Here is an 18,475-nt window from a genome sequence, read left to right on the forward strand (position 1 = left end):
GCGATAACTTAGTCTGTACAAAATTTAAATCAATGTTTAGTTGTGTGAAGAAAATGTCACTTTCAGTTTCAAAGATTTTTAGATTTGTCATTTCAGAGCTGTGGGTTGTTAATCATTACATAATCAACAATTGTCAAAGTTGTTGATTTGATCAATTTAATAAGAACCAATGATGATATTTGGCATGGATTTGCATCAGCAACTTTTTCTACATTTGACCCTCAACGCCAATGTACTCATCCAAAAAGTCAATAATTCAGATTACAGGTTGTATGTTTAATAAATGATTTATATTGACAGCAATTAAAGTATTATACACAGATCCATGTAAGATCAACCAGGGGTAAGAATGCCAAAGGAAGTAAAATCACGGGTATAGAACCTCTCCCTGGTGAAGATAAGGTAAATATAAATAAACATAATGTATATTTTGCATGTTGAGATACATGTACGTGTATATGATCCAATAGGTGCGTTTCAGCCAGCACAGATTCATTATACATAATTTCTGTCATTTTTCAAGGTTTGAGATAATTTTTTTGTATTGAATTGCACCCAGGGGGTATGAAAAGGCATAGTTTCAACAATATGCAAAGTTATCAAGGTAAATCAATATCTGTTTAAGCAAAATGTCTTCTTTTGTGATACAATAGCTTGCATTTATAAATAGGTGTTGTTTTAATGACAAAAAGTATTGTAACCCTAAGAAAACATATTTTTTTAAGAACAAATTTAAACCAATAGTTTGCAGGTACTGTTATGGTATATTTTGCCCAAAATTTTTATTGTTTACCTATTTAAATCGTAATTTAGATTTTATCTAGAGAAAAATTCATACATGCATATGTTAGTGTAACTTAAATACCACATGACCTTTCAGCTTTTCAGTGCTGTAATTCTTTCTGTGTTAAACAATTAAAACTATAAATCGTAGAGTATGATTGATGATTATGAATTTGTTGTTAAACCACTAAGTTATTGTCATGATAGTCTTGACCAATTCTTATGCCCTTTTGAACAAATGTATTTCTTTGAAAATAAAAATAAATTTTCAGTTAAGTCAAAAAAATTGTGGTCGCTACTAATAAGATAAGCAACTAATTCATGACACTGTTTAACAGTGGCACTCTACTTCAGTGTGAACATTATCAAAAAATTAAAAGAAATATATCTATCCATAATTCATCAGAATTTATTTTACCCTATTTTCTATAGTCCACATATAGTTTTAAAATTTTTATGATTTTCAGGTTTTAGTAACTTCAAATGATTCAAGAATTCGTCTTTATGATTTACGAGATAAAATGTTAACTTGTAAATACAAAGGATGTGCAAATAACAGCAGCCAGATTAAAGCAAGTTTTAGGTAATGTCAAGATTTATGTATGATTTATTAGAATATATATGCATTGTCTCAGATTAGAAATAAACTTTTGTCATCCCTGTGCTGGAGAAATGAAATTAATAATTTGTAAATTTTTTTTTGAGTCTGAAGCATTTTTTCTGTATTTACCTTCATCAAGAACACTCAAAGATACAGATCCAGGATGTTTAAACCCACCAATAAGGCAACTTTAGGAGTGGGATCTAGGATGTTTAAACCCACCAATAAGGCAACTTTAGGAGTGGGATCTAGGATGTTTAAACCAGGGCTTCCAAAATTATTTTTAGCCAGCCGGACATTTTATATATTATCCTGATTTTAATCCCTTAAGACTAAATAAACAAAAGGCAATTATGGTATTCAGTTGCTGAGTTGGCCATCCCAATGATTGACATTAAAAAAAAAACGATATTAAACTTTAGATTCAAATTGGAAGTTCTGACTGTTAAATTGGCAGTGCATCATTTGAAGTGTGCAACATCAGCGTACTTATATCTGCCTTAGACTCTTTATTTGTGCAAAATAACATTGTCAAAAACTTTACATTTGTTAAAATCTTATACCGGATGTTATCTTGACAATGGTAAAACATGGACCTGAGACGGATACGTAAATTCCGTGTACATTTGCAAAGCATGAATGAGTGTACGTAGCTCTTTCTACGTTATTTCTTCAAGAAAATATTCTAAATAAACGTGGGATAAAGGTATCAATGACAATTTAAGCATCTTTTGAAGAAATTAGGATGCATAATTAAATTTCACACCTGCGCACATGCGCACACGTGTACTAGTTCAAACAGAGACATGTGTCTGGTTCAAACAACGTGGTTATGACGATTTTTCATTTCACCTTTTTAATTTTTTCATCAAATAATTAATCATATTTGTAAACGTATTTCTGATAATTTAAATCTTTTTGACTAAATTAATTAGATGCAAACCGCTGAAATGTAAGAAAATAACTTTGAATATACCGATCAATGTCCGGTTCAAAATAGTTTACCTGTCACCTGAACAGGTAAATTTCAGCTGTTCGACAACTAATTAGCCTTGATTAAAATGAGAAGGTATTAAAGTAGGGGTTGTTTTGATAGTACTTAATGATCATGTCACTTTTATGACCGGAAATGTGTGGCTGTTAAAGGCAAAAGGTTGGGTCATTAAGATCGCGAATTATGTTAAAATGACCGTCTCTTTAGAAAGCCTTGAAAACTAAAAAGTAGATGACCGTTTCATGCTTTGCCCAGCCGGACTTTTACCGGACATTATTCAAATGTCAGGAATATATGACCGTTTTGGAAGCCTTGGTTTAAACCCACCAATAAGGCAACTTTAGGAGTGGGATCTAGGATGTTTAAACCCACCAATAAGGCAACTTTAGGAGTGGGATCTAGGATGTTTAAACCCACCAATAAGGCAGCTTTAGGAGTGGGATCTAGGATTTTTAAACCCACCAATAAGGCAGCTTTAGGAGTGGGATCTAGGATGTTTAAACCCACCAATAAGGCAGCTTTAGGAGTGGGATCCAGGATGATTAAACCCACCAATAAGGCAACTTTAGGAGTGGGATCTAGGATGTTTAAACCCACCAATAAGGAAGCTTTAGGAGTGGGATCTAGGATGTTTAAACCCACCAATAAGGCAACTTTAGGAGTGGGATCTAGGATGTTTAAACCCACCAATAAGGCAACTTTAGGAGTGGGATCTAGGATGTTTAAACCCACCAATAAGGCAACTTTAGGAGTGGGATTCAGGATGTTTAAACCCACCAATAAGGCAGCTTTAGGAGTGGGATCCAGTATGTTTTAACCCACCAATAAGGCAGCTTTAGGAGTGGGATCCAGGATCTTTAAACCCACCAATAAGGCAACTTTAGGAGTGGGACTTGTAAAGTCTATGCATTAGCTTCTTCCCCCTAAATTTATCTCTGACAAAAATTGAAAGTTAAGGATGTATAATGACCTAAACATGTGAAGAGGTTTACGATCAAATGGAGTCTAAAAGAATAACCAGATTTATCTAAGGACAAATTTGCCTGAGGGAGTTAGAAGCTGAATTGTTTAAAAAAAATGAGACTAGTATGCTATTCCAGCAGTGCAGGAGTTAGTGGCAGGGTTAAAAAGTTTTGTATATATAAAGAAGAAGAGCTTAATAATACATAATTTGTGTAAAGTTGGCTTATGTTCTGAAGTTACTGTCTATTATATATCAGTTTGTTTTTACTTTATTTGCCGGTACATGGTTCAGTTGCTTTTTAAAACAGTGTCAAGATTTCATGATCAAGTGATTTATTGGTAATATTTAGACCCTCAGTATGTTTTTCATAGATACATCACTAGAGCTTTTGTAATTTTGACACATGACACTTATCCTTGGCATGATTTTAGAGATGCCTTTATATCATACACTTGCATGGAAGTGATACCCTTTGACAAAAAAAAACGTCATTTAAAATTGATCTTGTCCTGACTTTTTTTGCTATGCCTGTAGATGTTGTGGTGATTTTTGGTTAGTTACTTTATTATGGCGAGTTACAGATGAAGACTTTCTTTTCAAGGAATGACAGGAGTCCTGGCACATCTAGTCATAAATGAATCAAGAGTAGATACTTTTTAATTTTTAACATCAAAATATATACATGTTGAATAATTTCCAGTTTTTCCTTGGTCTTGTTAAGAATTTTTTTATTGCTAATAACGGTATGGCCATAGAAATATTATATACTGTATATAAATTCCTGAGAAGAAAATTATTAATCCTATATGCATTTGCATTTTCAGTCCCAAAGCCAAATATATCATTTGTGGATCAGAAGACCAGTTTGTTTATATCTGGAAACAGAATCATGATTTCTACAAATTTTCATCAGCTCGTAGAGATCGTAACGATTATTGGGAAGCAATAAAAAGTAGGCCATATTTATCTCAGATTTTTAAAAAAAAAATTGCAAAAAAAAAAAACATGTTTGCATAAGCTGCTGTAAAAGTAACAGACTTTCATGACATATATAAATATGATGATAAGTGCACATGAAGACATAAAATTTTATTTTTACATGTTATGAAACAGATATGTTAAACATATTGCTAAAAACACTTTCCTCATCACCACTTACTTATTCCCAGAGGCAACTGACATTCTTGAAATGTGCAAATTTGAATTATCTTTGTATCCAATATACAGGGGAATTACACATATCAGGCAGAAGCAATGAAAAAGAGATTAACAGAACACCAAAAAAAATCTTTAAACAAGAATATAAATAATGCAAAATCAGAGTGCCGAGTATTTTCTAATATCACCATTGGACTTTGACTAATACTGTTTTTCTAAAATTATAGCAACAAGTTAATAATACATTCTATGATACAATCTATTCAGGTATCATCATTGTCCCATGTTTTTAAGGGTCCTTGGTGGACTCTGAAAGAGAAATAATTTGAATGAAATACAAAATTGTGTAATTGTAGTATTTAGCAAGAAATGCAACAAAACAATGCATCATTTCTATAGTTTGTTTTATGTATCTCTTCATTTTGCAGTTCACAATGCTGTTGTAACAGCAGCCATCTTTGCTCCCAAGCCTTCCTTATTAAAACCAAATAGTAAGAAGAAATATGCAGAAGATTCAGATGAAGATGAAGGAGAAGTTATGGTTACAGCAGATTTTACTGGAGCATTGAAAGTGGTCCGAAACTTAAAAGGAACATTGCATTAGAAATCTAAGGATAAATCATAATAGAAATGATCATTTTCATCATTTTAATGTAGAAGTTTGACTTTATTTCTATCAGATTTCTGCCACCAAAGAAGGGGATTTGAGCAAATGAGACTCCAAATGTACTTTTTATGATAGTGAAATTTTCCCTAACAAGATTTTGTTGCATTACAATAGCTTGTTCAAGGAAATAAATGGCACAGATTATTTTAAAGATATAAAGTACTGGTATTGCAGTTTTAACATTTAGATTTTCATTACCTATTTAGTTTAGCAGTTCAGAGAATCATGACTATAATGGTGTTTCAGTCTGATATTTAAATATTTACTTTATTGTAGATTTTAGAAATTGTCCGTTTATTTTTTTTTAGAAATTTTCTAAAATATCTAATTAATTATTATTTTTTAGAAATATATATTTTCTTTCATTATGCAATCTTTCTCAATTAGTAGTACAAACTTAAATAATTATTTTTCGATTTTTTTTATGTTAATTATGTCATTTTTACCCTTGGAGAATAATTTTGTATTTTAAAAGATAAAAATCACATACATTGTAGTGTGACCTGAAAATAGACATCATGCAACACAAATTTTATACATGGTATTATGTGTAAGAATATACAGTTATTTGGTAAACAGGAAGTGGATGAGCAATGAACCTGAAAATGCATTGCACAGTAATTCATGCTCACATGAAGCTTGCATACCAAATTTCAGGAAGCTCTGATTTTTAGTTCCTGAGATAAACTTTACCAAAATTTTATGGGAGGTACGGACAGGCCGACAGATGTTAACCAGTATACTCCCTCCTTTTGAAGCAAGATATAAAACGTTTACAAATTTTAAGATAAAAATTAATTTAAAAACCAACATTTCAGCTGCTTTTAAAAAAAATGTCATTTATAATTATATATCATAAACACAAATAAGGAAGAGTCTTAGTGAATTTGTTCATTGTATACCCTCCTTACTCAGGAGAAGCAGTCAGTCTGTCAATCATATAAAAGAACAGATATTTTAAGCCTGTTCTTAATACTTAAGTTTATGATAACTATACAAGTTTATACTTGTTTCTCAGTCACTGCCATTCTGGCTTGTTTTTACTGCCATTAAAATAGTTTTTTCCATTGACTGGAATTACTAAAGGGTAAATTCAGCAATTTCTTGGATTTGTTTTGGTCTGATTTACTTAATTAACTTCAATATTAATTTCTAGATTTTTACCAATTTTTTATAGTTGGAAGTTAGGGACGTTTAAATAAAACCCATTGTTTCAACTGAGCAGTGTCATTTATACCTTTTAATTTGAAAGTGAAAGTTGGGACATATACATTCAGAACATAATGCACAAATTTAAACATAAATTCAGATTTTTCTTTACCTCTGAAGCTAATGCACTTTTGAATATTCCTCAACTAGATACAGCATTGATTTAAAAACATGTATCTGTAAATGTATCTCATGAGGGATCTAGAATGGTTTCCATGTACCTGAGATACTGTAAAAATAAGGAGATCCATTTTAGCTCAGGTCTCAAATGTTTGAGTATGTTTTCTAATGTCTATATGTAATAATAAGATGATAGATGACAATAAAACATGCCCATTTATTTTATTGTTGCTGAAATAACATTGAATACAAATTTCTTTAAAAGATTGACAAAAATCATCATGTGTGGGAGATACAATCTTGATAATAAAAAAAAAATTGTGTAAAATAATATGCAAATTAAGCATACTCCTCATAATTCATTTGAAAAAAAGGCAAGTATTTGAGAACCAGAAGATAAGATGTCATGGCATTAAAATTTGTTTCTGTGTTTTTTACAATTTGTGGTCTAAATTTTAAAAAAACATTTTGTGTGCATGGTTATTAAAATGGCAATTCCCTCTGTCCTGCTCATGCAAATTTGAATGATTTTAATTACACTTGTTAAGTTTTCAGCTATATTTGTTTTAATTATGATAGCAGAAATTATGAGTCATTTAATCTTTTCCAGAAATCACTTTTCTTATTTCTGAAATATAACATGGCTATTAAAATGGCAATTCCCCTGTCACACATGCTCATTCAAATTGAAGTGATTTTAATTGTACTTATTAAGTTTTGAGCTAGTTTGTCTGTATTAAGTAAGCCTGTAGATGTATTGAATCTACTTATTAAGTTTTGAGCTAGTTTGTCTGTATTAAGTATGCCTGTAGATGTATTGAATCATTTAGTTTGTTCCAGATATAAATGTTCTTATTTCTATAATATTATTTATGTATCTTATAGTATGAGTTGTCCATTTTATTGAAGTATCTGTGCAATATAATTGTCTGTGATAATGTTGTAATGAATTGAATTGATGCAAAAGTAGTATCGTGGATTTTTTTGAAATCCAAGAACTGACACTTTTCAGGTTTGTACTTTACAAAACATTATTGTATCAGTCTTATTAATATTGTTAACATGGGCATTTATAATGAGAGCCAATTTAGATTTAGTGCTTTGTTTTATATCAAATAGATTTTCAAAATTTTCAAACAGACAAATCTATAAACATGGAAATACACTTTGTAAAAACATTTTTACTCTTCAATTAAGGTATACATTTAGAATATGGTACACAATTTTTACTTTTTATTTATTTGGAAACATTAGTCTTGTTGATAACTTTTATACAACTAAACATTTTCAATTCAGGGAAAGATAATTATACTGAATAAAATGCAATTCAGCCAAATTTGACATTTTTGTGAAATCACTAACTATAAAATCAATAGATAATTATAGATTATTTGGTTTTTCAAACAAGAATGTGATTCTCAGCTACAATCTCATCGAAAAGGGGACAGACCTGAGATGAGATGTAACTGAATTACCATTGATCATCTGTTGGTCATCATAATAGTATACCAACTGTTTATTAATTAATGCCATTAAAAAAAATTGAAATAGATGGCAAAGAATTCATCATAATTAAAGATTTGTTTACATTTACATTGAAAATGGGGTTAAATTGAAACATGTAATATCATCAAAATTATTGACCTTTTCCATATCTGTTGACGTATTATAGCAATCGGACTGTTGAAACATAGTTCCTTTAATTGCTTCTTAACCTTTGTGGCATTGTCATCTTTAAAGTTGACTTGTTTACATGCACCAATAGATTTTCATGACATTAGTTAGACATCAGAATTGTATGATTTAATGGTATATGGCCCATATAGTATCATTAAGTAGCAGTAGCACAGTATGGTCCCATGTAGGGTTACTCTCATCCTATATATGGAACAGTGGGATTTTTTTACAGAATTGATATAATTTATGATAATTTGCTTTCTAAAATTGTTCTTTGAAATTAAGTGAGATGCTTGACTTTCCAAATGTAATAATTGAGATAGGTTTCATAGTAATTCATTTAAATGCTGGGATTTTTTTTAACACTTTAATTCAAGCTAATGGACCATTTTATTTCAATTTCTAGCAAGTATTAGCTATTTATCAGAAAGGGTATAGAATAAATATTTAAAAAGTTACTTTATGTATGGATAACATAATAAATCCTCAAATATGAGTAATTTTTATTTAATTCCATCAGAATAAAAAAATAAAAATAAATAAAATAGCAATCAAATGGAAAGTGAAACCACTTGCTTTTATGTAAGTAAAACCTTTTTTTTCTCTCCAATTTTCAGTAAATAGAATTAGCATATTGTGTTCGTTTGTCAAATGATCTCATATTGCAAAACATAACTAAATGCCAAAGCAAAATGATTTGTATTCTGTCTCGAATGTGAAAATTCAATTAAGGCAGGACATCATTATTTGTCTGAGGAAAGCATTGACATGAAATAATTATTAAAGCTAAATTTCCCAATTTTCATATGGTTTTCCCAAATTTGTATTGAGGTTACTAATTCAATTTTTTGTCACCTGACTTTGATCTCATTTTCATGCTCCAGTGGTATAAAGTTTTCAGGCTTAGTTCTGTTTCTCATTCACTATCAATGATTGGAAAACAATAGTTGATATGTGGATTCGTAACAAATATATGCTCATTTGGCATGTCTAAATTAAAAAATGTCCTTGACCTCATTTTAAGACTATTAATCTAGTTCAGTTTTTCAGGATTTAATTAGTTCCTTGTAATGCTTACCCAATAATGTCTGTTGTTAAGTCACTAAACATGACAGGTAACCAATATTGTGGATTTTCTGTAAAACAGTTGATGTCTGTTTTACATGTCATGACAAGTCAATTTAAAAAGAAAGAAAATAGTAAAAAAAAAATGTTTATCATGACATGTAAAACTATAAATTGTTTTGCTAAGGCTTTTCATACTTAATGTTTGTGCCAAAAAAAGAACCACTCATGACAAAACCAATGCTTTACAAACTAAATGTTTGATTTCAATCCTCATGTTCATTTTTCATAGAGACACAACTTATTAGAAAATACATTTTTTTCCGATCATTAAAAATTTGTGAAAACCTGGTTTTTAGCATTTTAAAAAATAAAAAGCTGCATACAAAAATGATCTAGAAACATTGCATTTTTTTTGTTTAGCTAAAAAATATTAAAAGTACAGGAATATTTTATGGAAATTGTATATGTATGTTATTACTATATATACAATATATATATATGCCAGTAATTTTGTATTAAAAATATCATATGATCAAAGTAAACTATCTTCACTGATCTTCAAGTGTTAGTTCAATCTCATACTTTTTAATTATACATGACATATATTTATCATATTCAGAGGGCATTTACAGAAATATTTATGTATGGAATATGAATCAATAAATGCTACATGAATAAAAAGAAATTTCTGCTAGTCATGATAGAGGAATAAAGAATCACAAATTGTTCTTTTCTTTAGGTACAAGACAGAGTTCTAATGATTTATCAAAGAATTCAGTGGATTCTCATGCCAGAAATGAATGACAGGAGGGGGTATATGTCAATCAAAAACACAACAAGAAAAAAAAACCCCAGATCAAGCATCAACATTTAGTTTTCATCATTGGTTGGTTGGTACAGTAGCAAATTTTGAAGGAAAATCGTTCTCTACTGCTACACATGTAGTCTATGGCCAAGGGCTAGAAAAATGTATGTTTCAGGTACCTATTTCGTAGTCACTAGTTTCTTCTGAAATATAACAGTACTCTGATCAATTGACCACTAACAGACAACTGATGAGTTTTACGAGGTGTATTATGAGTTCCACTAGAAAAGGGGCCATTATTTACTAGTTATGGATACCTTTTCTGTGAATCGAAATAAATATGCTGGACATCTGAATTACTTGCCCTATGTCAACAGTATTACCTGCCAATGTACAGGAAGTATTATACCAGTTTTTATTTATCACTTTGTCTGGTATAGACAACAATTTGTTGATATTAGCTTAAATAAAAAGATGTTGCACTATTGATAGGTAGCAGGGAATTCTGCTCAAACAGATACTTGGGTCTGCCTTGAACTTTCAGAGAGGTAGGAGTTTTGCTCCGGTTTGAATGTCACACTGTGACTCATATAAAAGCAGCACTAATTAAATTGCTATTTATTTTTTCGGCAGATAGCCTTATAAATATTCATTATTTCATTGGTTGGTAACGTTTGAACGGACAGAACTTCTCTCATTAAAAATGTTCATTTCGTCCTGACAAAGCTTGTTGTAGTCTGTCCTCACAACATTGAGCGTTTTTGTACTTTCAATGACATAAGAAACGATAATACGTTTTTGAAGAAAAATATTCTGATACATTGAACACAAAATTAAATCCTCTTTATAAAGTATAATTCCAACTCCTTATGAAGCTACATTATATGGTTAATGCATGGACCAAGTCTGACTCCTTATGTTGCCTTTAGTTGGTGTCCTTTTTCAAAATCCTAGATCTGCAACTGCTCTGTTAAAATGAACTTAAAGAATACGAAAGATTTCAGTTGCAAAACCTGAACATATTGAAATATCATAATAGATTATCGTGTCCACTTGATTAAACTTTGATTGTTATGCACTAAAAAGGAATTCATAAAACTTCTGAATACATTTCCAGGAATTTTAAAAATACAAAAAAAAGAAAAATTCACGTTTGGACTATCACCTAATTATTTTGTTCATGAAAACATACAATTTTGTCTGACCAAGTAATCAGAGAGACATACAAATTGAAAACACTTCTTAGTCTTTGACAATTACAACTATTGGCATACATATACAGATTTCACCTTAAGAAGTTTACTTTTTATACGACCACGACCGCAAAAATTTTTGCGGTCGTATATTGGTATCACGTCTTCGTCGTCAGCTTTGTCCAAAGACACTTGGTTTCCAGACAATAACTTTAGTAAATGTAAATAAAAATCTATGAAATTTAAACACAAGGTTTATAACCACAAAAGGAAGGTTGGGATTGATTTTGGGGGTTATAGTCCTAACAGTTTAGGAATTAGGGGCCAAAAAGGGGCCCAAATAAGCATTTTTCTAGCTTCCAGACAATAACTTGTGGGATGGTGTATGAATCTCTCTGAAATTATACCACAAGTTTCCATGCCACAAAGGGATGGTTAGGATTGGCTTTGGGGGGTTATGGCTCAAACCATTTAGGAATTAGGGGCAAAAAAGGGGGAAAACAAGGGTTTCCTGGTTAATGGACAATTAAAAAAAAGTACAATATTGTGTTTGGTTTACCTCCCTTACACTGTTTTTAAATTATGTTAAAAGAAATGTTGTATTGTCTTGAGGTGATTAGCTGTCAATTTATTTTTAGAAGTTACTATTTAAAACTGCTGATTAAGGAATATTAATTTTAGCCATGATTAAGTATGTCATTTTCTATTTAAGACTTTTATGATGTATTTAAATGGGTAATTATGGTTGCAAACTCCATTGGAAATTTGAATTGAGATTATAAACATATCTTGAGGGAAAGAATTTTTGGGGGGGAAAAAAGGGGGGGGGAGGTGAAAAAAAAATTGGGGGGGAGGACAATTTTTTCTCATTTCAGATTTCAGAAATTAAAAAAAAAATTATTCAAATTATTTTTTGGGGGGGGGGGGGGGTCAATTCGCAACAGCATAGTGTATTGCACAAAAGCAACAAATAGAATATAAATTCAAATAACCAATTCTAAGTTCTTTGACTACAGTTATTCTGTGTCAGAAACCTATTATGTGCCAAATATTTAATTACAATCCAAATTCAGACCTGTATAAAGCGCGAATATTGTGTCTATTTTTGCCCCAACTGTTCAGGGTGGACCTCTGCGGTCGTATCAAACTGCGCTCAGCGAAGCAATTTACTTTATCCTTTATATTGAAAATATTAGATAAAGAATCCAAATAGCAGAGTGATTTTACAAATAGAAGTTTTCTTACTACTTAAGAATTTTTATAGCTGGAAATTCATCTTTCGATTATACCTTATTTTGATATTGGATTCGTGAATTGGGGAAAAGCAGAGACATATATATGTCTCTGGGAAAAGTTTAACAGCTCCTAACTTGACGAAATAGATCTATAGATATGTGCTAGCTACGCCCTGAAATATTTGCCACTTGAAGTTAAACAAACAACAATCAATTCATCATTTGCTAGTAGAGTATATTCCTTTCTCTCAAGTGGTAGATCCATGACTTACTGTGTCGGTTTTAATCCATGGCGGGTACAGTAGCAAAGTTTAGGGAGCTACCATTTGATTTTTATGGGGGTGGGGGGGCCAGGATGAAAAATTTTGTCCTGCATTTTTTTTTAGTTGTGATCTCTGTTCTGCCTTTTAATTTTTTTCTCTATTCGGTCCTGTCTTTTTTTTTAATAGTTTATCCTGACTTTTTTTACATAAATTGTCATCCTGCCTTTTTTTTTGGCCAAGTTGCTCATCCTGCCTTTTTTTTTACTCAAAACTTCTGTCCTGCCTTTTTTTTTTTAAATTTCATCCTAGCCCCCCCCTAGTTGCAATTTTTTTTATAAATCCAAACTGTTCAATTATCATGGGAGATAATCAATTTTTCTTTCGAAAAGTCTTCTATATTCAAAAGAATAATGTTTTAGGTTATCTCCCATGGAAACTTATTAACAACGTATTGTAATTTCACACATATTTTACTGAATGTAAGATGTTTTAATTCAAATGATGTTTAATTCTTATGAATATAGAAGACTTTTCGAAAGAAAAATTGTATGAAAGCTTAGTCTGGACATTTTTATAGCAATTCAAAATTACTACCTATCACCTTTAGCATGACAATAACAATAAAATTTCTATACAAACTGTTAAACTGATTTTTCATAATAACATTGAAGTGGAATTAAAGTCTTAATGAATTGTAAGTATGTTTTATTTTATCACCTTGCACTTTTACGACTTGACTGTGGTTTTTTTCAGCAGTTTGTTCAAATTTCTGACCAGTTGAACAGTTTGGTTTTATAGAACAAATTGCAATTTGGGCAAAAATTTTTAATAAGTTGCAATAGGTTGAAAGCAACACTTACAGTCAAGTTACAGTAGCAAAGTGCTTACCTTTTTCTTCGTCACTAATTTGTTCGTTCAATTGCACCAACAATGGTTACAAGAACTTCGCAGTCACTAATCCATCAATGCTATAGTCAAAAAGACAATCTTCGGACCCTTTAAAGTTGGCCCATTAGATTCCATAAGTGCTATTACGGTCATCAGTGTTCTTACTTGATTCATTTTCCAACTCTTTTATCTTATTTTCACCACAGACGCGCCAGACAAGAAGCCAATAATTAAAAAAAATACACTGTTGAGTAAAGAATCATCGTTTATCTAAGTCATTTTCTCATTCATACCAGCCGGCATTAAACTATACATGAGACGCCGTCTATGGGCTCCCGAAGGAAGCTGAAATGGCAGGTTTGTATACTATTGCCCTGGAAAGGTATGCAAGTACGCATAAATATTTGAAAAAATAGAGCGGATGAAAATGCACACAGTAAATGTATTCATAATGTATATTTCCTAGCCGAAAATATTCTCTAGGTTCCCTAAGTATATATAGATCTTCGATCAACGCTTTTTCTCAGGGTTTTGCCTTTTGATTTCGGTGGTGGCATTTCAAACGGACATGAAGTAGATATTGAAAACTAAGGCCCACATTGTGCACTAAAACAGGAAAACATAAAGGATGTAAATGATAAAGGATACATACTAACGTATGGACAATTTCCACTATGTCTGGATTAACTAAGGTAGCACAAAGTCTAATTCAAGAAAATTTTGTGCGGTTGTATTAAATTTGGATATGGTCTAAATGGTAAAAATTTAATATTTAATAAAATATATTAATAATATGCACAAACTGTGCAATTACAGTCATTTCCATTCCAAGACAGGACTTCAAAATATTATTAAACTAACTGAAGTAAGCAATTTTTCTAAAATCATCAGGTATAGATCATTCCATAAAACAGCAGCTGTATATTTTAAAGAGTCTTACCATAGGTATATTCCCACCCTAGGTATTTCTTGTTAAAAAAATAAAATTTGGAAATTTGAATATTTGCGATTTATAAAGTCATCTGAACCAGAGACATGTTAGAACGAAATAGATTTGCTGCAACACTGAAAGTGCTAATTTCGAAAATACGGAAAGTTACGAAAAATATTATTAGATAAGATAAGAAAAATTTATTTTGATTCGGCATAAGTCAAATTTACAACACAAGCTCTAAGGAGCTTTTGACCGAATATAAAAACATATACATAACAAACAAAAAACAGTCTAAGATATAAACAACCTGTAATACAAAGTTGAATCTCACACATAGCATGCAATTACAATTTAGCAGGAAATTTAGAAAGAAGTAAAGCATGTTTTACCAATTTAAAAGTTTAAAAATTTTGATTAAGTATATGGTAACTATTTAAAAATAGATAATTTTATAAAAATCAAATAAAAAAGTTTGAAACTATATTATGTACTTCGTCATCTAGAAATTTAAGATAAATATATAAAAAATATATCAAAATGTCTCAATGTTTCTTTTACTTACTTAGGTTTACTAATTAGGTTCTGTTACTGATGCAGGAACTAGGTTCCTCTTTTCAGTCTCTTAATCTAAATCTTCTCCATTTCCGGTGATTGTTGCTAAAATGTAGTCTTCGTACATCATTGTTTGGTTCATCCAATATTTATCTAGTCTACCTTTAAATGTATTTGTGGTTGGTGATGTCACTATAGGTAGTGTATTCCATGTTTTTACCACTCGTAAGATAAGATAAGATAAGATAAGATATTTATTGGTTTAAATTCCAAAATTATAGGATTGTTACCAAGACATATACATAAACATACAAACATATATCTGACCACATTTATAAACATTGTATATATATATATTTGTATATTCCCTCCTTTGTTAAAAGAAAATATTGTAACAATAATAAATGTATATAATCTCTGCTGATGAGGTGGTAGTACCACAAAGTTATTTAGTACTCAATAAAGCATTTCTAGAGTTGTACATGTCGCTTATGAATTTTACAATAAGTCTAATTATATCAGTCTCACCGCAAGTATACAAAAATTTAAATCTTGCTTCATTAGTAATATTTAACTGAGACTACTATAACACAAAAGGTAGAGGCCCCAGCACAGATCATTGGGGTATACCCGAAGTTACTTTTGACCATGATGAAGTTTTGTTGTTAATCGAAACGTGTTGTATCCTGTCACTTAGAAAAATGTCTACCAATTTTAGAACTGAAATTTCTGTGCCATATGCTCTTAGTTTGTTCATTAGTCTTTTGTGTGGAACAGTGCCAAATGCTTTCATATAGTCCATGTATATAACATCGATAGATTTACCATTACCAAGGGCTTCTAGCCATTCTAGTACATTTAATAAGTGAAGAGATGTAGATCTGCCCGATATAAATCCATATTGACGATCAGTAAAGAACTTGTTGCTTTTCATATGTTTGACAATATGTTCACGTACCAATGTTTCCATAACTTTGCACACCACTGAAGTTAGGCTCACAGGTCAATAGTTACCAGCAATACGTTTTTTGCCCTTTTTGAAAATAGCGCTAATTTGTGCTTCTTTTCGTCTACTTGGAACAGTACTGGTTCTTATTGATTGCCGTTGAAAGTTAGGCATAATGGTGCTGATATTGTTTCTTCTTCTTCTTCCAAGTAAGGAACCGAATTCATTTTGAATGTGTATGGTCCCGCGAAAACTTAGCGCAGTGCCGGGCAAGGCAACAAGTCTTCTCAAGGTTATTTACATTTAAAACGTTCGCCAATTTACAATTAAAATTATGTACACGCTATTCTGTTTACTTCCTTCCAGATCCTGCTTTCAGAGCAGCTCTGAATCCCTCTATCGAGTCAGTCGATGTTGTTTTAGCTGGAAGTTGATTCCAATCCCTGATGGTCTTTGGGAAGAATGACTGTCCATAGGTGTCGGTTTTTGTTCTCTCTTGGTAGAAGCGGCCTATACCTCTGGTCCGGCTGTCGTTGGGTATTAGATATTGTTGTCTATCTATATCGATTAGCCCGTGCTGGATTTTAAATAGCATACATAGTCTGTTGGTTTTCCTACGTTCTTCCAGGCTTTCCCACTGTAATTGTTTAACCATGTGTGTTACACAGCCAGGTGTTCGGTCTGAGTAGTTATTATGAACAAATCTTGCTGCTCTTTTTTGAACTTGTTCTAATGATTTGATCTTTTTTTGGCTCGATGGATCCCAAACTGTGCAGGCATATTCCACTGAAGGTCTTACCATGGCTGTATATGCTGCTGCTTTTACTGGTTTTGTGCAGTCTTTCAGATTTCTTCGGATAAATCCCAATGTTTTATTTCCTTTGCCTACAATATTATCAATGTGTCTATCCCAGGATAGGTTGTTGCTGATAGTTACGCCTAAGTATTTGCTTGCATCAACATTGTCTAGTGTGTGTCCGTGGAGTTTATATGATGTATCTCTCACTTCTTTGTTCTTCTGCGTTATTCTGATAACTATGCATTTTTTGGCGTTAAAACTCATTTGCCATTTATTCTCCCATTCTTCCAATGATGTTAAGTCTTTTTGCAAAAGGTCGCTGTCTGCCTGGTTGTTTATTGTTCTAAAAAGTAGGCTATCGTCTGCAAAAAGTTTTGTTTCAGATGACGTTGATGTTTCTGGCATGTCATTTATGTAGCTTAGAAACAATAGAGGTCCAAGAACTGTGCCTTGGGGGACGCCTGATAGTACCGGGACTTGAGAGGAGACAGCTCCTTCTAATATTACGCTTTGCATTCTGTTTTGAAGGAATGATTGAATCCATTTTGTAGCTTTAGGGTTTACTCCATAAAATTCTAGTTTGTGTAAAAGGCGGTGGTGTGGTACTTTGTCGAATGCCTTTGCAAAGTCAAGAAGGATGATGTCAACTTGGGATCCTTTTTCCAGTTTTTTTGCAATGTCGTTGATTGTTATTATAAGTTGTGATTCGCATGATCGTTTTTTGCGGAACCCATGCTGTGCGTTGGTAAGTATGTTGTGTTTGTCAAAATGGTCCATAATGCTGCTGTGGACTATGTGTTCCAAGACCTTACATGTAATGGAAGTTAATGATACAGGTCTATAGTTGGAAGCTAAATGTCTTTCATCTTTCTTGAATAGGGGTACCACGTTAGCATCTCTCCAATCTTGTGGGACTTCTCCGGTGTTAAGGGATGTTTGGTACAGATCTGTTAGAAAAGGAGCGAGTTGGTCTGCCGCTGTTTTCAGGATGAAGGATGGAATTGAGTCTGGACCAGTAGCTTTGTGTGGTTTAAGGTTTTTGAGTAGTTTGTGTACGCCCTTAGTGCTGATTTTGATATCATCCATGGTGGAATATGGGCTCTTTCCTTTGTTAGGAAAGTTATTTAGGTTTTCCTTTGTGAATACTGACTGGAATTGATCATTGAGTATCTCAGCTTTGCTTTTATTGTCGCTTTGAAGAAATCCTAATTTGTTCTTTAATGGTGCTACACCTGTCCATTCTTGACCTTTGCTCTTTATATATGACCAGAATTTCTTCGAGTTGTCTTTATAATTGGTGCTTACTTCTTCCATATATTTTTTGTTGGCTTGCCTGACTTCCCATTGTGTTTCCTGTTTGAGTCTCTTATATCTATCCATGTCTCTTTTCTTTTTCGTTTTCCTGGCCTTCTTGTGGGCTTTATTTTTTTTAATTTATCTTCCTTCTAATGGTGGTGTGTTTCAGCTAACTCTTTGATTATTTTGGGGTGTATCCTATCTGGTCCCGGAGATTTATCAAACTTCAACTATTTCTTTCTTAACATTCATTTGTATCATTTTATTTTTAGTGTCTCTTATTGGTAAGGTAGGTACCTCTCCTTCTGGTTCTTTTATAAATA

General features: G+C 31.9%; 1 protein-coding gene across 1 annotated transcript in view; it reads left to right on the forward strand.

Annotated features, from left to right (window-relative positions):
* Positions 1-9,964, forward strand: part of LOC127737742 (WD repeat-containing protein 44-like) — a 48,428-nt gene extending 38,464 nt beyond the window's left edge. The window contains exons 17-20 of the mRNA XM_052248622.1: positions 301-402; positions 1,251-1,366; positions 4,167-4,294; positions 4,929-9,964. Coding sequence (XP_052104582.1) covers positions 301-402; positions 1,251-1,366; positions 4,167-4,294; positions 4,929-5,104 — 522 coding nt within the window. The 3' untranslated portion in view covers positions 5,105-9,964. The remainder of the gene's footprint in view (positions 1-300; positions 403-1,250; positions 1,367-4,166; positions 4,295-4,928) is intronic.
* Positions 9,965-18,475: the final 8,511 nt, after the last annotated feature.

Source organism: Mytilus californianus, unplaced genomic scaffold, assembly GCF_021869535.1.
Source record: "Mytilus californianus isolate M0D057914Y unplaced genomic scaffold, xbMytCali1.0.p SCAF_4, whole genome shotgun sequence".
Taxonomy (NCBI): Eukaryota; Metazoa; Mollusca; class Bivalvia; order Mytilida; family Mytilidae; genus Mytilus; species Mytilus californianus.